General features: G+C 54.3%; 1 protein-coding gene across 1 annotated transcript; it reads left to right on the plus strand.

Annotated features, from left to right (window-relative positions):
* Positions 1-6,001: 6,001 nt before the first annotated feature.
* On the plus strand, positions 6,002-18,801 carry Thop1 (thimet oligopeptidase 1). Its single transcript, XM_021175061.3, has 13 exons — positions 6,002-6,308; positions 9,206-9,418; positions 11,580-11,728; positions 13,059-13,166; positions 14,042-14,144; positions 14,583-14,743; positions 15,834-15,969; positions 16,248-16,614; positions 16,797-16,998; positions 17,413-17,599; positions 17,694-17,822; positions 17,999-18,135; positions 18,256-18,801. Exons 1-13 carry the CDS (start codon positions 6,293-6,295, stop codon positions 18,409-18,411), a joined length of 2,064 nt encoding a protein of 687 aa, XP_021030720.1. The 5' UTR covers positions 6,002-6,292; the 3' UTR covers positions 18,412-18,801.
* Positions 18,802-19,633: the final 832 nt, after the last annotated feature.

The raw sequence follows: 19,633 nt of genomic DNA on the forward strand, positions 1-19,633 counted from the left end.
TGTGTACCCGTGTGGCCTGCTGCGGGTCTGGCCTTGACTCCCCCTCCCCCTGCTCCATGATGGCCTATCTCAAATCACCTCGGCAAACTCTGCTTCAGGAACTGGCCACTAGTGTTCCTGTGCTTTATATAAACTTTACTCTTGTGTTACTCAAATGCTGATCTCTGCTCTCTTATCTTGTTTCAATCTTGGGACAGGGCATTGTAATGCTTATACCAAGAATATCCTGTCTCAAGTTTGTGTAAACAGTTCTTCCCATCTATTCTCTGCCTTGTCAATAAATGCTGATCACCCAATGGCTGGGCAGAAGAGAAAATAGGGTGGGACATCGGCCAGCCAGAGGAAGGAGAGGAGAGAAGGAGATTCAGATCAGTGAGGAGGATGGGAGATTTAGAGCGGTGAGGAAGGGGTCAGGAGCGAGTTCACGGAGGCACACCTGAAGCCCTAAGAGGCAGAGCAATAGTAACATGCCAGTGACATGGGCTGTAGTAACATGCCAGTGCCGTGGGCTGGCCTGGGAGGCAGCCGAGTTAGCAGAGACGACTAAGGCAGATGATTGAACTGCTCAGATACTGAAGTGGAGTTTTAAATAAATAGTTTTTTCTATGTGATTATTGGGGAATAGTATAAAGTAAAGAAATACAGCCACTGGGTTAATTCATCACTAACATTTATATAAAGAATAATTTGGGCTGGAGTGATGGCTCAGTAATTAAGAGCACTAACTGCTCTTCCTGAGATCCTGAGTTCAAATCCCAGCAACCACACGGTGGCTCACAATCATCTGTAATGGGATCTGATGCCCTCTTCTGGTGTGCCTGAAGACAGTGACAGTGTAAGCACATACATAAGATAAATAAATAACCTCTTTTAAAGAGGATTAATTCATTTATAGGCCACTCACAAAATTCTTTCCTCATCCAAGTCATGAACACTCTGTAGTCTATAGCCAAGTCCTGAAAGATAAGGTGTCTCCTCAGGCTGCACATGATAACAGTGTGGCTGTGCCTCTGTTCCCTCACTGCCGGCAAATGGAAAAATCTGAAAGAAATAAAAACAGACACAGGGGACAGTGCACATGAATACTGAACTAAAATTAAAATTCTCGATCTCACTCTTGCCTTCTTGCTGTCTGTCCTCTCGCTCCTTCCCAACTTTCCCCCATTCCCTCCCGCCCCCCTCCTGCCCCCGCCACTCGCTCATGGCCTGCTTCTACTTCTCTCCACCACCACCACCCCAGCCGTGTGTGTGTGTGTGTGTGTGTGTGTGTGTGTGTGTGTTTCTACTACCCTCTTAACTCTCCTCCCATCTATACTTTAAAAAAAATCTCAAGCAATGAAAAACAGGAGTCCCACATAGTGGCTCATAGGAGCACTGGGGAGACTGAGGCAGAAGGACCATTGGGCAGGAGCTACAGAATGAGGAATGAGGTCACATCTCAAATGCCACTCACCACACACACACACAAAGGAAACTAATAGTGACATCTTAGTATTTTATTGCTATGAAGAGACACCATGACCATGGCAACTCTTGTGAAGGAAATCAATGAATTGGGACTGGATTACAGGTTCAGAAGTATAATCCATTATCGTGGGAGCACATACGCATGGCAGCCTGCAGGCAGACATAGTGCTGGAGCTGAGAGTTCTACATGTGGATCAGCAGGCAGTAGGAAAACAGAGTGGCGTCGGGCCTGGCTTGAGCATCTGAGACCTCCAAAGCCCATCCCTAGTGACACATTTCTTCCAACAAGGCTGATTTGTTTGTAATGCGGTGGCATGGTGAGGTGGGAGGGGTCCTGCAGGGCCGTGGGTGTGGGGGAAAGAGGGGCGTGGGAGAGAACCCACGACCCCCCAGAGTTCCAGTGCTCTGGGCTGGTGGATGCGGGAGGACTGCGCACGCTTTCCATGCGGCCCCGGGTGGGCGTCTGTCTGTGTTAAGCCCCCGCATGGCCAGTGGTGGACAAGGGGCAGTCCTAGGCACCAGGTTCTCAGCCTCCAGCATCCCATCTAGCAGAGGAGCTAAGAACAGAATAGGGGCCCCAGGGTGGCACTCGGTCCCGGGGATGAAGGCAGGAGAGGGCAGGGGGAGAGGGGGTGCTGGATGGTTCCCACTCAGGCCAGAGTCCTTGGTCAGGTCTGTGGCTGGAGCACAGGATGGCCTTCTGGTGGGAAGTTAGACTCGGCTCCTTAGGAGAAAGCCCATCCTATTGTTCAAGTACAGCAGGCCTTGATGGTCAGAGACAGTCTATGGTTTTAGAGCTTTATTTTAGAAAGGCAGGGAGAAAGGAGAGAAGGTAGAGAGAGAGGCCTGCCATGGCCACGTGGAGAGAGGGGGGAAGGGAGAGAGAGAGAAGGAGGGCTAGAGAGTAAGAAAGGTGAGAGCTTAAGAGAGCGAGGAGGGGCCAAGCAGCCCCTCTTATAGTGTGCGGGGCTATCTTACTGTTGCCAGGTAACTATAAGGAGGAGCATACCTGCTATAGTCAGGTAACTGTAGGGGTGGAGTCTAGCTAGAATGCCAGAAGCTTGGGACATTGTCTGTGTGACTGAGTCACAGAATTATGGACAGGCACCTGATTCTGGGAACGTGGTTCACCTTTCTGCCTCATTCAATCAAAATAGGTTGCCTATCACAGTCCCACAGGGTGCCTCAGTGGGCCCATGCAGAGGCACCCCGCCCCCCCTCCCAGGATCTAGTATAAAATGAAGTTATTTTGGAATGTGGGAAGGGGGGTAGTGGAAAAGGAAGCAGAGGCAGAGAAAGAAAGGGGACAGAGAAGGAGAGAGAGAGAGAGAGAGAGAGAGAGAGAGAGAGAGAGAGAGAGAGAGAGAGAGCAGCTGGGAACAAGTGGAGAGAGAGAGGGGTTAGGGGAGAGTGAGTGACAGATCAGAGAGAGGGTGGTGGGTCCTATGTCAACCAGGCTTGTACCTGGCTGTTGCTAAGTAACTGTAGAGCAGAGCCTAGAGGAAATACTAACAAAGACCACACCTCCTAATGCTGCCACTTCTTGTAGGGAAACCTAGTATCACTCAAGACAATACAAGACCAAGTTCCCAGCACAAAGGAGATTTATTTGCCTTGGAGGAACAAAGGGCAGGGATAAGGGACAAAGACAGGAGATAGAGGACCAGGGAGAAGGGGATGGGAACAAGGGAGAGAAGGCAGGGATGGTTTGTTCCTGGAGAGGGATAAAGGACAGTCTCTGGATGGAGAGGAGACAGAGGTAGCCTTGGGAAAGTGGAGATTTACAAAGTTCAAGGGGTAACCCTGTGTTAGGATGAAGTGTTTAGTTTTAATTGCACGTTAATGAGGTGAGCAGAAGGGGCCTTTCCATTTATTGACTTCAATACTTACTTTGATAGCTGGACCTTGGTAGTCAGCCCCAGGAAGAGAGACTGTCAAATAAGGGGCATGGATCTTAGGGGCTCGCTGAAGGAATATAATTGAATGTTTTGTTTTGGTTATTTGAGTTTGTTTGTTTGTTTAGCAAGGCAGAGGGAATGGGGGAGAAGGGCAGAGCTATGTTTACCGTGCTTGGGCCAGCCAGAATCCCTTCACCCATGAGCCTAAGGGCCGTTTTTATTCAACCCCCGCCCCCCAAGTAATGAGAACTCCCTAGTCAGATACAAAACCTGACCATCAGTGTTGAATTCTCTAGTCATGTTGGCTAGGGGCTCAGTAGGTAGAGCACCCTCTGGGCATGCATAAAGCCCATTCCCAGGACTGCAGAAACCAGGAGTGGTGGTAAATGTCTGCCATCCAGCACTCTGGAGATGGAGGCAGGAGGGTCAGGGGTTCAAGGCCATCCTCTTAGCAAATTCCAGGTAAACCTGGGCACTCGAGATCCCTGTCTGAAACCAACAACATAGCAGGAGCTGAAGAAATGACTCAATAGTTAAGAGCACTGGCTAGTCTTCCAGGGGACCAGGGTTCAATTCCCAGCACCCACATGGCACTTTAAAGCCATTTGTTAATTCTGTAGTAGCTTTTTTTTTTTTTTTTTTTTTTTTTTTTTTTTTTTTTTGAGACAGGGTTTCTGTCCTGGAACTCACTTTGGTGGGAACTCACTTTGTAGAGCAGGATGGCCTCGAACTCAGAAATCCGCCTGCCTCTGCCTCCCAAGTTCTGGGATTAAAGGCGTGTGCCACCACTGCCTGGCGTGGGGAATTATCTTGATTATGTCAGTCAATTGAGCCAGGAAGACCCTCAGTCTTGACTCTGGAGAGGCCATTTCCTGGGCAGATCCTAGACTGAGTAATTTCGAGCAGATTTCTAGACCTTGGACCAAGAGTGACCTACTGCTTCTCCCCACAGGAACTGTACTTTGAGATGCGTGTTAAAATAAATGCTGTCTCTCCACTATCCTATGTTTTAAAAGTTGATGATGTGCTTGTGTGCATACACTTAAATGTATGTGTGTGCACCATATGTACACAGCACCTGCTGTGGCCAGAAGAGGACATGGGGTCCCCTGGAGGTGTGAGCGGCCCTGTGTGTGGGGGGGATCTGAAGTCCAGTCCTCTGGACTTGTGCTATTACTGTCGATGTTTCTGCTCAGATGGAAGGACACCCGGAGACACGGAGCTCAGGAACCACGCAGCTCTGAGAGGGAGCCCTCTCAGTAGAGGTGTTGCGGTTCCCAGGGGAGGATATCCCGGGCTGAGCTGAGGAGCTCAGGAGCCTTGTTCCCCACACCCCGCTTCCCCCACCCTCTCTTCACCTCGCTTCTTTTCTTCTTGGCTCTTCCGATGAGAAAGTCACACCAAGCGGAAAATCTCATGTAAGAGATTTATTGGTGGGTCCAGCGTGTGGATAGACGAATGCTTCCCTCTTCTCCTGGGAGAACAGTAGGAAATTAGGCAAAGGGCAGGGCTTACATAGAATTTCTTAGGAGGCAGGGCTTTTCAGGGCAGAGATTTCCAGATTAACGATTGGTGGAATTTCAAGTCCTGAGCTTGAGGAGCTCAGGGATTGGTGGGTTTTCCTGTTCAGGGATTGGTGGCTTTTTCCCCCTCACCCTACCCTGCTTCAGGCCCATGGTTAGTGTGGAAGTCCTTCCAGGCCACAGCCAACTTTTGCTAAGGCGCCATCTCTGTGAGGCTGCTCGAGGAGGCTGGAGATGAGGTCCTATCACTGGGGGACAGTTCCTGTAGGACAGCTCCTGCAGAGGTGTTCTTGAGGGGCAACCTCTGCTGTGTTGGGAAAGGTGATACACTACTGTAGACAGCTCCCGTGACAGCTGCAGGCTGAGGAGATGTCATGGTGCCACCATTTTAACAGGAGCGGCCAACAGCTCCTAGGAGGTATCTTAACGTGGCCACAGGCTGGGGCAGGAAGGAGGGGCCAGCCCTGGCTTTGAAGGCTTTTGCAGTACACCGATTATCAACTACACTTGACCACAGAGCCATCTCTCATGTTTTTCCAGACAAGGTATATAGTCCAGGCTACTCCTGCAGGTTGCAGGTTGGGCCAGTTTTGTTTAACTTGAAATGAAATTGCAGGTGTATGTCAGCACACTCAGCTTACAAAAACAAAACAGACAAGCAAAAACCCGTGGCGGTTCTCACTTGCATTCCCAGAAACCAGGAAGCTGGGGCAGGAGGATTGCTACGAATTTGAGGCCTGTCAGCACTGTACAGCAAATTCAGACCAGCCTGGGCTACATAAAACTTTGTGTCAAAAAAAGGAAGGAAAGAAGGAAGAGAAGGTTGGAGGGAGGGAGAGAGAGAGAGGGAAGCCAGGCATGCTGGAGCACTCTGGTCATCTCAGAACTCAGAAGGTGGAGGCATGAGGAACTGGCTGAAGAACAGAAAGAAATTAATTGAACCAACAGACCAAGCACAAACGCACACAGCCTACATAGAGTGAAATCCTCGCAGAAAAGGCAAGGCAGAGAGGGTGTTAGGTTTCCATGGTAACAGCATCCTGGCGCTCCGAGGGTTCGTAAGGCTCCGCCTCACTCAGCTATGACAGCCAATTGCGGGCTCCACTGTGTTCGTCGCATGCGCAAAATCGCACCACCGACAAGGCAAGCACCGGAGATGTGGGCGGAACCGCGATGCACTGGCGCCAGACTGGTTGGTCCTGCGCATGCACACTCGCGTTGACCAGCTGCCTTCGCGCGCACGCGCCTTCCTAGCGTGCTCGGAGCTCGCGGGCGGCGGGCGCCTCAGTCTGAGAGCGACAGCGGAGGAACTGGCTCAGGTGAGGCGAGCTCCGAGGAGATCCGGACCGCACAGGCGTGAGGACCAGAGGAGGGCCGTCGCCGCCCCGCGCGCAGCCGACCGCCATGAAGCCCCCCGCAGGTACCGGCCGCCCCTCGCCCAGGCCCTCCCTTTCTCCCCTCCCTCGAACTGATGGAACCTTTGGGATTCCCGACCCTGACCCCTTCGTCTGCAAAATGAATGAACTAACTTTCCCATGACTTCAACCTCTTGATAAACTGAATTTAAAAAGAATACTTTTCTCATGCTCCCTGCTATTCTAACTAGGGTGAGATGGACTGCCAACGGGGCGATGAGCAAAACCCACACATGGTGTAAAAGGCTCTAGTTCCTGGAAGGCTGCCTGGAGACGGTGGCCTGGGAACCTCGGTGCCAGGACAGTGTGCTATCTAGCATCTAGAGAGGACCTAGTAATACTTCCAACTAGGTTCTTTTGTATTTTTAGGATTTGTTATTTTTAACTATTGTGTGTACGTCTGTGTGTGAGTACCTGCACATGTGTGTTAAGTATTCACGATGGCTAGAAAAATGTGGCTGATCCTCTGCCCCTGGAGTCAGTTACAGGTGGTTGAGAGCTGCCTTTCAGGGGTGCTGGGAACCAAACGCGGGTGCTCTGGAAACGCAGCAAGCACGCTTGATCACAGAGCTCCCTCTCCAGCCTCTTAAGTCAGCAAAACGGGTTTAGGCTCTGGTCACCCGACTTTGGCAGGGCTGGTTGGGAGACCCATCTTTCTCTTGCCAGGCCTGCTGTGTATGTGTGTGGGGCATTCCATATGGTGGAGCCACCGGGCAGGGATTCCCGTCAGTTGTAGACATGATTGCGACCCAAGAAGATGGAGACTCGTTGAGATTTTTTTTTTTTTTAACATTATTTAGTGTGCTTGTGGAGGTCAGAGGACAGCTTGTTGGAATCAGTTCTCTCCTTCCACCTAGTCAGTTGTGGGGATTGAACCTAGATCGTCTGCGTTGGCAGCAATCACCTCCAGCTGCTTAGTCATCTTGGGTCCCCTGGACTTGCTTAATCCAGAGAAGGAAACAGAGCCAGTGCCAGCCTATCTTCCCAAGTGTGGGAGACCGAGACTAGGAGGATCCCATCTCCAAAAATTGCAAGGGTGGCCTGGACAATCTGGCAAGATCCTATCTTAACCCATGAACAGAGGACTAGGGAAACAGCCCAAAGGGCCCTGTGTGTGACCTTCCTGTATCTGAGAGCGGCTTTGGGGGGTGTGGCGTCTGGAGCTCACACCCATACATTTTCTCCTGCCTGCAGATAATCCCCCCAGTCATGATCAGGATCATGGGAACAGGAATAATTGGAATTACTTGCACCTCAGGAATTACTTGAGGTGCCCTGAAATGGAGGCAGTAATCCAGATGTTTGCAGAAAGATGCTGAAATCCTAGTTCTCCAGATCTTTGCACTCTCTGTGTTCTCATGGCTGACTCTGCCCCTACTTGTAAAGCCCTTCGTTTCTGCATGGGCACGTGTCTGTGTGTGGGGAGGGGGATATCTTCCTCAGTGGCTGCCCATTCTCCTTATTTTTGCTTTTCTCTGTGTAGCCCTGGCTGTCCTGGAGCTCACTCTGCAGACCAGGCTGGCCTTGAACTCACAGAGATTCTCCTGCCTCTGCCTCTCAGTACTGGGATTAAAGGTGTGCACCACCATCATCACCCATGGCTTTTCATTTGAGACAGTATCCCATGTACCCCAGGCTGGCCTCATACTTAATATGTGGCTGTGGGTGACCCTGAACTCTTTCTCCTCCTCCCCGCTCAGTTTCCTAAGTGCTAGGATGGTGCTGCCCACCACGCCTGATTTGTATGCTGTGGGGATGGAATGAGAGAGAGCACCATGCACACTAGGCACGTGTGCTGCCCACTGAGCCACAGCTCCAGTCCGAATTTTTTTTTTTCCTTTGGCTTGAACGTGCTTGCCCTGTGTTCTCCATTTAGATCACAAATGTGAAATCCTCTTGCTCTGCCCTCCTGAGCACTGAAAACAAGCTCCCATTACCCCTATTCAGTCCATGTCCTGGTGGCAGCCCCTTTTCCTTTCCTTGCCAGCCCATCTTCAGGGCCTGCGTTGCTGTCTGCTAAAGGCTTGAGAGCACTGTGAAAGTCTGCTCTCTGTGGGAATGAGCTGTCTCACCCTCATTCTACATGACTGTCAATTATACATTGACATGCATGGGACGAGGATCGAGATGGCCCTGCCTGGCTGCCTTGCATGCCAGTGTCAAACAAGTGTTGCTGGGGCTGTGGGATCAGTGCCAGCAGCTGCTAGTGCCACTGCACCTGTCCGTGAGCTGCTTCCATCCTGGTTATCCCAGAATGTCGCTTGCCGGTCCGGCTTCCACACCTGCCTTTGTCAGTGAGGCCGGATATGGGCAGAAATGGCTTTAATTATAGCTTGGCAGCACTAGAGATTTAGATGGCCACACCTAGATACATGACATACTGCTGAATGGCTTGGAAGTAGGAAGGCAGATTGATGGAGCCCTTGGGCTGGCCTCTCCCAGTGAGTGGTTCTGGATTCTCCTTTTTATGAGAAGTTAAGACACCTTGTAAGGGTGAAGCTGGCTGGAACCTGTGCTTACACTTCTAGAAGGGCCTTTGCCAAAGCATCAGGGTCCCTTAGCAGTAACAGACCATCAAAGATTTTCTGGAGAGAGGCTAGGAGCCTGGTCAGGGTGAAGCCCCACCCAAAATCCCCCAGTAAGGGGGTGAGGACATAGTCACAGGATAAACTCTGAGATCATGGTCCACGTCTAAGGAAACACGTGTGCGCGCGCACGCACACACACACACACACATACGATGAAGGGCTGGGACATGGCTCTGTGCTGGCCCTGCATACACACAGACCCTGCTCATTACATCGCTACTTCAGCAGGTTCTGGGAGGAGGCTGGTGGACAGGCTCTCCTGGGCCACTTGCTCTGGACCTGCTGAGACCCACTGTCACCTGTTATTCCCACAGCCTGTGCTGGGGACGTGGTAGACGCAGCGTCCCCAGCCTCCACCGTGAATCATCTTCGCTGGGATCTGAGCGCACAGCAGATCAGGGCTCTAACCACGCAGCTCATCGAGCAGACCAAGTGTGTGTACGACCGAGTGGGTGCTCAGGACTTCGAGGATGTGTCGTATGAGAGCACACTGAAGGCGTTGGCTGACGTGGAGGTCACCTACACAGGTGAGCGCAGGCAGTGACAGCCATCCACTCAACATGGCTCCTCCCTGCACCAGAGGAGCCGGCTCAGGTGACCTAACCCTCGGTGGCATCTGTGGCTTCTGTTTACCAGGTGTCAGCTCCTACACGAGCTGCCAAACAGGCCTTGTCTAAGTTTATTTTCCTTCCTTTAAGGGTTTGCTAATTTTTAGGCCAGGCTTTGTGGCACGTATCTTAATTCCAGCACTGTGAGTCAGAGAAAGGTGGATCTCTGTTGCCTGCATCCATGTGTGTGCAGTTCTCACGGTGGCCAGAAGGGAGCGATGGGCCCCCTAGAGCTGGAGTTAGAGGTGCTAGTGAGCAGAGAGAGCCCTAGTCCTCTTGGGTGCAGCCAGTGGTCTCTGCTGACCCGCCTCCCTGGTTCCTTTGTTTTCTCTTCTGAGACAGGTCTTAAGGTGTTGTCAGGCTGGCCTCAAGTGTGCAGTTTTCCATGCTCAGACTCCTGCGTGGTGCATTGTTTCACGTCAGTGCAGAGAGCAGAGACCACATGGTTGTTGGGCCTGGTGACAGACACCTTTACCCATTGTGGCAGCTCACCAGCCTTTGTTTTGTTTTGAGACACCCTCTCTGTGCCTGTGAGACAGTTCTGAGTCCTGGTCATCCTCCTGCCTCAGTGTCCCAAAGGTCTGCTTTCTTCCTGTCACCGAGACAGCATTCCTGACACCGGGAGATCTGGTATCTATGGTAGCTTTTCCTGTCTCAGCCTCAGGGCCACCTTGGGCTGCTCACATCTCCCTTTTCATATCCTGTGTCACCCCTGTGTGATCGTGTTTCTCTAACACAATCCTGGGTGTTGCCAGCACTTCAGCTTCACCCTCAGACCCAGCACACACAGCAGAGCCAGGCGCCAGGCTGCCCAGTCTGAGGGCTGCTATGTCCCAGGTGGACCAGGAGAGGCATGAGCAGGCTACTGAGACCTCTTCCCAGCTGTGGGCCACATGGTCCTGCCATCAGCCTCCTGAGCCTCCTCGGGCTGCAGGGGAGCCCCTACATACCCCTGAGGTACAGCTGACTTCCTCTCCATCTGCTCAAGCTTCAGCCAGGAGGGTTAAAGTCTCCAGTCCCCAGCCTCAGTTTCCCCTCATGCAACAAGTAGTGTTCTCTTCCTCTGGTCTCAGGTGGGAGCCCTTTGGTCTAGCCTTGCCTCCTTTGATATCCCTGCAGGCATCTCCTGCAGCTCTTCCTCCCCTCCCTGTGGGGCCTGGAAAGATCAGAAAGAAAACCAAGATGAACCTCAGTATGCTGTGACTCCAGCACTCTGCAAGCTGAGGCAGGAGGATTGCCATAGGTTCAGGCCTCACCTAGGGTATAGAAAGACCTTGTTCTAAAACAGAAAAAGGAGGAGGAGGAGGAGGAGGAGGAGGAGGAGTAAGAGGAAGAGGAAGAAGAAGAAGAAGAAGAAGAAGAAGAAGAAGAAGAAAGCAAAGAAGAAGAAGAAGAAGAAAGCAGTGTGGGCTGCCCCCTTCAGCTCCTCAGTCAGCCCACATGTACTGTGTGGAGGCCCGTGTCCTTTGTGCTCCTGCCTTGGGCTGTCGTGCACTCTGTGCTGAAAGGACCAGGTCCTTGCCTGCACTGGCTATGCTGGTTTTACCCATACAGAATGAGCCTCCGTCCTTTAGCCTTCACACTTCCCTTCCCACACACCCACACGTCTACTTCTTGCCTCTGGGTTATTTCATGCAGTTCCATGCACTGTACCCTTTGCACCTGGGCGCTGAGTCAGAGCTCTGCTTCTATTCATGGCTGTATAGTACTCCAGATTGTGGGTGGGAACTAATTCCCCACTTCTGACTGTTGTGAATCCTGCTGTGGCTCATGCGCAAGATTTGATGGTGACCTGTGCTTTTGGCTCCATGCCTGGGGAGGGGACTGGATCGCAGGGCAAGTGTAGTAATCTTCAAACTTGTGTGGCCCCAAATTCAGCATACTCCTCCTGCCTCAGCTTCCCTGCCTGCCCAAGTGTGACAGGTCAGCTGTTGTCCCAGTGTATGCTTTGCAGTCCTAAGCCTCCACTGTGTCGTCACCAAATGCTCCTCTCTGGGCTGAAAGCTGGCGGTGCGCAGCGGTGTCTTGGCATCAGCCAGGGGTCTGCGCCTCTCACCTTGTCCCTGTGTCTCACCCTCAGTGCAGAGGAACATTCTCGACTTCCCCCAGCACGTGTCCCCGTGCAAGGACATCCGCACAGCCAGCACAGAGGCTGACAAGAAGCTCTCGGAGTTTGATGTAGAGATGAGCATGAGACAGGACGTGTACCAGAGGGTCGTGTGGCTGCAGGTGGGTGTGTGTGGGTGTGTGTGGCGGAGGGAGGGCTGGAGGGTTGTGGGGTGGACAGTGGGATCTTCCTGCTGCCAGCCTCGATGCCACTGTCCACACAGGCTGTGCATGTGGGGATGTAGCCCGAAGCCCTGGGAGCAAGAAGAGAGCAGGTGCTTTGTGCACTGTGCAGTCACAGCAGCACGCTGGGGCCTCAGGGAGGTCAAGGGCTTTGTTGTAGTGGAAATACCTTGTCACACCGACATAAGATTGATGCAGAGCCGAGTGTCATTGTAACACTTGGCAGGCTGAGGCAACCGGATCAAGAGTTGGAGGCCAACCAGGGCCACTTGGGAGAAAACAGGATGTCATGGTGTCTGCCTCTCAGCCCAGCACTGAGTTGGAAGCTAGCCTGGGCTATTTGAGAACCTGTTGCAATAAATAAAGCAGGCTGGTGTCCTCAGTAGCAAAGCTCTGCCCAGGGCCTCCCCACAGAGCCAGGGCCTGGCTCAGCTAGGCTGCCTGCTTACATCCCACCATGACAAAAAGAAAACCTGCTGGCTCAGGTTTCCAAGTATCACTGGCCCTCCAGTCACAGGTCGGTGTCTCTGTGCCCTGGGGGCCCCCCGTGTCCACATCTGAGGGGCCCTGTGTCCACATTTGAGGGGCTTGCCATCAGCACTGAGCATCCTCTGTGTCACTGGGCAGAGGTGTTGCTGGAGCCTGCACTGCCTAGGAACAGGATGGGCCCTCTTGGTCTGGGAGCTGGCATTTCTGGGTGGTTCCATGCCTGGCTGTGTTGAACATTGGCTTCTTTACTGGGGAGGGGCCCCTGGAAGTGTTTCTCTCCTTCTGTGGTTTGTGGCCCTAGGGACTGAACTCTGGCCTGTGGGCTTGGCTTCAATCTCTTTTACTCTTGAAGCCTGCCTATCTCTTGATCAGATTGTGGGGTTTTGTTTGTTTTAAGATGTTTGTCTTTGGGGCCTGGAGAGATGGCTCAGTGGTTAGAGCACTGGCTGCTCTTCCAAAGAACCCGAGTAAATTCCCAGCACCCACCCACCCGGCAGCTCATAATCGCCTGTAACTCCAGTTCCAGGAGATCCAACACCCTCACACAGACATACATGCAGGCAAACACCAATGCACATAAGGTCAAAGTGAGTTAATGTTTTTAAAGGTGTTTCTTCATTCCCTGTATGTTTCTCTGTCAATGCATGGGTGTGTTCACCTGTCCTGTAACTGGGTGGTTTTGAGCCACCGTGTATGCACTGCCCCTCCTGTGAGAGTCACGGAAGGGGACAGGCTTCCTCCCCACTGGGCTTTGAAAGGAGCTTTTGGTGCCTCCTTCCAGGAGAAAACCCCGCAAGATTCCCTGAAGCCTGAAGCAGCTCGCTACTTGGAGCGGCTCATCAAGCTAGGCCGGAGAAACGGGCTCCACTTACCTCAGGACACACAAGAGGTGAGTGCGCCCTGTCCCAAATGGCGCTACAGTCATAGTCTGCTGACAACATCTGTGTCCCCTCCCTGGGGCCTGAGCCTAGGGAAGCAGGTCGGCGGAGCCGTGGAACCAGAGCATCCCAGCTGCTCTCGATTCCTACCCAAGTGCTTGGCTGAGTCAGCTCTGCTGGGCTGCGAATGTGGGTCCCCATACCTGCCTTCCCTGGGCCGGCTTGAAGGCCCTGGTACAACATGCACAGAGATGGCTGGGGACAGGTGGCCTGTGTGCCGCATAAACACAAGAAGTGCAGCGACTGTGGGTGCTCTGCTGGGCGTATTGCCTCAGAAGGCATATGCCTGTGTGGATCTCACACCCCAGAGGCCAGATCAGAGCCCACGACCTTTACTTAGTACAGAGGCTAAGGGAAGCTAGATCCTCCCTGTGATTCTCAGCCTGCCTAAGCCCCTACCCACAGAGACCTCAGGGGCCCCTAGAGGCCACCTGTGGTCCCCAGCAGCTGTTTCAATGTTGTCTTCTGGGCAGTTGGTTCTGCAGTTCCTGAAGCTGTACTGTCCATGTGCTGACAGCAAGGGCCTGCCTGTCACCCCTGCAGCCCTGCCTGTGGCCCATGGCCAGTTCTCCTGCTCTTCCTCAGCACAGCAGAGGGTCACCCCCAATCTAGCTCCCTGTCTGTTTGAAATCGCATCAGTGGGCTGTTTGTAGTCAAACCTTAGACCTGTCCTTAGCAGACCAGAGAGCCCCATCCCCGTCAGCAGAGCGCAGAGCTCAGGCTGAGGGTCCTCCCCAAGTGGGAGGCCTGGGAGAGAGGGCACAAGTCCGGAGGCGCCTGGGGTGCAGCGGAGCCTGGCGCCCTCCACACTGCTGTGTCTCTGCAGAAGATCAAGACCATCAAGAAGAGGCTGAGCCTGCTGTGCATCGACTTCAACAAGAACCTCAACGAGGACACCACCTTCCTGCCGTTCACGAGAGAGGAGCTGGGTGAGTGTACACGGGAGGATGTTCACACAGCTCCCAAGGACACTGCAGACAGAGCTGGGCTCTGCTGACCCAGATCCCTGAGCTGGGGCAGCCATGTTGTCCTTGCCATTTTCTGTGAGCAAGTGTCTGCCACACCGTGGGTTTTCCAGGAGTAGGGGTGGTGAGTCTTAGCCCGGAGTCAGGACCTTGGAGCATCAGTACGGCTGTGTGCTGTTTGGGCCTTCGCCCTTCACTCTCTGGTCTGAGGCCCCAGCATCTCTTGGCGTGGGAGTGCACTGCCATGCCCCATCCCCTGCTCAGCACTCATCCTCACTGGCTGACTGGGGACATCCTGCCAAGGTCACCTACAACCCTGGGAGGTCCCCTTCAGGTTCCAAGCTCAGAGCTGCTGGCCTGACTTCAAGGCTCTGGGCTGAGCAGCATCTGCTGCATCCACAGGCGGGCTCCCTGAGGACTTTCTGAACTCTCTGGAGAAGACAGAGGACGGCAAGCTGAAGGTCACCCTCAAGTACCCGCACTATTTCCCACTGTTGAAGAAGTGCCATGTGCCCGAGACACGACGCCTGTTGGAGGAGGCCTTCAACTGTCGCTGCAAGGAGGTGGGGCTGCAGACACTGCTCGCTGTCCCCAACGCGTGCTGTCCTCCCCTGCGACATCCTGCTGCAGTTGTAGACTGTCCTGCTGCAGCTGCCCGCTGTGGCCCTGTGCTCAGGCTGTCACAGGGACCCCTGTTGGCCTTGGCACAGGCAGTGCCCACTTAGTTCTTGAGCAGGAGAGGCACTATGGCTCATTCCCTGGTGGTACCATGCTCTGGCTTTGTGTCAGCCAAGGGATTGCAGGTAAGTGACCCGAGCTGCAGCAGGGCAGAGCAGGGAATGCGGTCCTGGTTTTTTGTTTTGTTTTGTTTTTTTGTTTTTTTATAAATTTATTTTATTTATTTATTATATGTAAGTACACTGTAGCTGTCTTCAGACACACCAGAAGAGGGAGTCAGATTTCGTTACGGATGGTTGTGAGCCACCATGTGGTTGCTGGGATTTGAACTCTGGACCTTCAGAAGAGCAGTCGGGTGCTCTTACCCACTGAGCCATCTCACCAGCCCCGCAGTCCTGTTTTTACTTCCTTTGGCTTTAGAGTACCTGGAGCCTGGGTCCCCCACTTTCCTGACCCTGCCCCGAACAGAATAGACTGGGACTTAACAGGCTGACTGAGCTGTGGTCTCGGATCCAGGGCCATGGGCTCTACCTCCCAGAGGTACGGGAGGAATAACTACTGTCAGTTAACTGGTCAAGACTCCTCACCCTATAGTCTCCCCTGGCCTCCCAAGCTCCCCATTTGTGGCTGGCGCTACCTCTGTGAGGTCTCCTGCCCACCTGGGTGCATGAGTTCCTGTGTGGTGCTGGGGACGCTGTCCTGGCCAGTCCTCATCTGTCTTCTGGCCACCTCTTCCCCAGCCCAGGCTTCCATTGCTTGCTCTTACGGTGCTCAAATGGAGCCTGGGTTTGTCTCCACTTGTCTGCTGTGTCATCTCGATGGCACACTTGTCTCCACTTGTCTGCTGTGCCACTCTGTGTGTGATCAAGTTGCTGCAGCCTACAACCATCCCCAGGACAGCCAACGCTCACCTCTGCACCTGCAGCTCTGGTTAGGGTAGTGCAAGCTAGAGCCGCCATGCCTGTGTCTCTGCAGGAGAACTGTGCCATTCTGAAGGAGCTAGTGTCCCTGCGAGCACAGAAGTCCAGCCTGTTGGGGTTCCACACGCACGCGGACTACGTCCTGGAGATGAACATGGCCAAGACCAGTGAAACAGTAGCCACCTTCCTAGGTAGCCACTCTACTCTGGCCATGGGCTCCCATCTTTGCCCCACCCACTCAGCCGGGAAGGCCATTGTCATGACCGTGTCTGGGGTAGAGCCTGCAGCCCAAGTCCAGCTGCTTCCTTCCACACGCTCTTGCCCTGACAGTGAGGGGTCTCCCCTGGCTCTCTCTCTTGGGGTTCTGGATGGTGATGTAACTAGGTCTCATGTTGCATGTGGGTGGGTATTGTCCTCTTTGCTGGGCAGCAGGCAGGAGTGGCAGAGGGTGATGGTGGTGCCTCTGCAGATGAGCTGGCACAGAAGCTGAAGCCCCTGGGTGAGCAGGAGCGCGCGGTCATCCTGGAGCTGAAGGAGGCAGAGTGCGCCAAGCGGGGACTGCCGTTCGACGGGCGCATCCACGCATGGGACATGCGCTACTACATGAACCAGGTGGAGGAGACGCGCTATCGCGTAGACCAGAACCTGCTGAAGGAGTACTTCCCCATGCAGGTGGTCACGCGTGGGCTGCTGGCCATCTACCAAGAACTGCTGGGGCTGACCTTCACGCTGGAGGAAGGTGCCGCCGCCTGGCACGAGGACGTGCGGCTCTACTCTGTGCGGGACGCCGCCTCTGGAGAGGAAATCGGCAAGTTCTACCTCGACCTGTACCCCAGGTGAGAATGGGGACCTGCCAGGACACACAGGCATGGGGCAGAGGAGTGGGAAGTCTGGGGCAGCCTGGGGCTCCTGCTGTGGGGCGGGCCTGCAGCCCCAGGATCCACTGCCAGGCACTGAACACTGGCTCTGGATGCTCCAGTACCTCTTGTCTCTGCCCTGACCTCATCTTGATCCCCAGGGAAGGGAAGTATGGCCATGCAGCCTGCTTTGGCCTGCAGCCTGGCTGCCTACGGCAGGATGGCAGCCGGCAGCTGGCTGTCGCGGCCATGGTGGCCAATTTCACGAAGCCCACGCCTGACACGCCGTCCCTGCTGCAGCATGATGAAGTGGAGACCTACTTCCATGAATTCGGGCACGTCATGCACCAGCTGTGCTCGCAGGTGAGCTGGGCCCACAAGGTCACTCCTGCCCAGCCCTGGGCCTTCTGCCCTGCAGAAATTGTTTTTATTATATTTGCTAACTTGGTGTGAGGGCATGTGTATGTGCCTTACGTGTGCAAACCCCACCAGCATCAGGCTTGTCAGCATTGACCCACTGACCTTACCTGCCTCTTCCCTCCTGTGCTGTGTCTGACAGTGACCTGCCATCTGTCTGTTACACTGCCATCTCACCCACACTTGCATGCCAGGATGACTTTGGGGACAGTTTGTCCAGGAGGGAGGCCGGAGCAGAGCCTTATTGAGTGTGAGACTGGAGACAAGGAGCCAGGGAGGTGGCACAGCCTCTGGCCTCAGCAGCTGCTGGCATCCACTGTACAGAAGCCAGGGAGCTGACATCTGCCGTGCCTGGTCTAGGCGGAGTTTGCCATGTTCAGTGGGACCCACGTCGAGCGGGACTTTGTGGAGGCGCCATCCCAGATGCTGGAGAACTGGGTGTGGGAGAAGGAGCCCCTGATGCGCATGTCTCAGCACTACCGCACGGGCAGCGAGGCCCCTCAGGACCTCCTGGAGAAGCTCATCAAGTCTCGCCAGGCCAATGCAGGTGAGGCCGTGCCGCTGCAGCCACTCTGCTCAGCCAGGTGAGAACCTTTGCAGTGCTTTCCCAGCCTGAGGCTGATCTCTGACCTGCCCCCAAGGTCTCTTCAACCTGCGGCAGATTGTGCTTGCCAAGGTGGATCAGGTCCTGCACACACAGACAGACGCAGACCCGGCTGAGGAATATGCCCGGCTCTGCCAAGAGATCCTCGGGGTGCCAGCCACACCAGGTAACATTCACCCTGCAGGGCCACCACCATCCCAGCTTCCAGAGAGCTGAGAATTCCTCACCCTGGGGGGCCGGGGGGCTGCAGAAGATTCAGGCCTTACCCATGGAGGCCGTGCACCTTCAAAGTATCCAGGACCTGTCTCCATGGGCCCCTCACTGTGCCTTGTGTCTGCCCAGGTACCAACATGCCAGCCACTTTCGGCCACCTGGCTGGTGGCTATGACGCTCAGTACTATGGCTACTTATGGAGCGAAGTGTATTCGATGGACATGTTCCACACACGCTTCAAGCAAGAGGGTGTGCTTAGCCCCAAGGTAAGCTATGATGCAGGGGCCCTGGCCTCAGCCAGCTGCGGGGAGAATGGCGTGGGCTGCGTGAGGCTTTTGACCCCAGGTCAGTGAAACTCCAGCTGCCCACTGTCTCCCTTTTCCCAGGTTGGCATGGACTACAGGACCAGCATCCTGAGGCCAGGGGGCTCTGAGGACGCCAGCGCCATGCTGAAGCAGTTCCTGGGCCGCGACCCCAAGCAGGACGCCTTCCTCCTGAGCAAGGGTCTGCAGGTGGAGGGCAGCGAGGCGCCTGCGTGCTGACCGGTCCCCAGCTCGCCGCCCTGTGCCTTAGCCCAGCCTGCTGGGCAGCTCAGCAACCCTTGGGCGTATAGATGAGCTTGGGGAAGTTTCCATCCTTGTCCCACCCTGGCTCCAGGTCCCCTGGCCTCAGGCTGCCCAGTGGTCTCCTTGCACTAGCCCCTCTCCAACCTGATGTTGGACATTAAACTCCACACAGGGGCACCCTGCCTGGTCCTCCCTCTGTACTGTTCTGCCCCAGGCTTGGCCAGCTACTTCCTCACTGGCATCATGGTGTGACATGTGACAGTCTAGCTGTTGGAGGGTGCTAAGGACTGGTGCCAGGGTCACCTGCGCAATGTGTCATTCAGGGTCACTGTGTCTGTTCTCAGCTACCAGCTCCTTTCTGGACCTCTCTAGGGAATGGGTGGGAGCAAGACTTGGTGAGGGGCTGCCATCTGCTGGCTCTGTAGAGTATTGCAACCTCTAGCTTCTATTATTTCTTCTACATAACAAAAAAAGATAGGGCCTTCCTTGTGTAGCAGGGCTGGCCTCCTCTGATTTGCCCAAATATCAGACAGTGAGCACGCGCACACAACTGAAGAACTAGTAGCCACAGCGGAAGGAAGCCGGTGGGGTCAGTCTTGATCTGAGTAACACTAGGTCCCAATCATCTAATCCATATGCCTCAATGTCCACAGACCAACAGCCATGCCTTCAGACACAGTGGACCCGCCCATGCGGTATGGGAGGAGGTCTCGATACTCAGCGGGATGGGCGGCCCCAGGCTATTGTAGGCTGTGTGGCTCATGTCTCCAGGAACTTTGGGACTGGCAGACACCTCATTTGCTGCCTGCAGGGGCCTTCAGGCTTGAGTTTGAGTCCCCAGCACCACGGGGACAGTTGTCAGGGTTGTGACCCCTCTAATGTCAGCACTGGAGCGAGGCGAGGGCAGGCAGGCTCAGAAGATGGCCCAGGGGCTACAGCACCAGCTGCTTCCACAGAGGCCCCAGATTCTCAGTACCCACGTGGAGACTCACACCAGCCTGTACCTAACTCTGTCTAGAGGGTCAGGTGCCCCTCCTGTGCACAGACAGGCACACAGGACAGCCGGGGGCTGAGAGATGGTTCAGTGGTTAGGAGCACTGACTGCTCCTGCAGACTTAAGCTGAGGACCCACCCGTCACGTCTGGCAAGGCTGCAGCTGCATTCAGGCAGGCCCTGTCTCCAGCTCGATTCACTGAGA

This window comes from Mus caroli, unplaced genomic scaffold (assembly GCF_978045245.1).
Source record: "Mus caroli unplaced genomic scaffold, Mus_caroli_1 scaffold_9, whole genome shotgun sequence".
NCBI classification, from domain to species: Eukaryota; Metazoa; Chordata; class Mammalia; order Rodentia; family Muridae; genus Mus; species Mus caroli.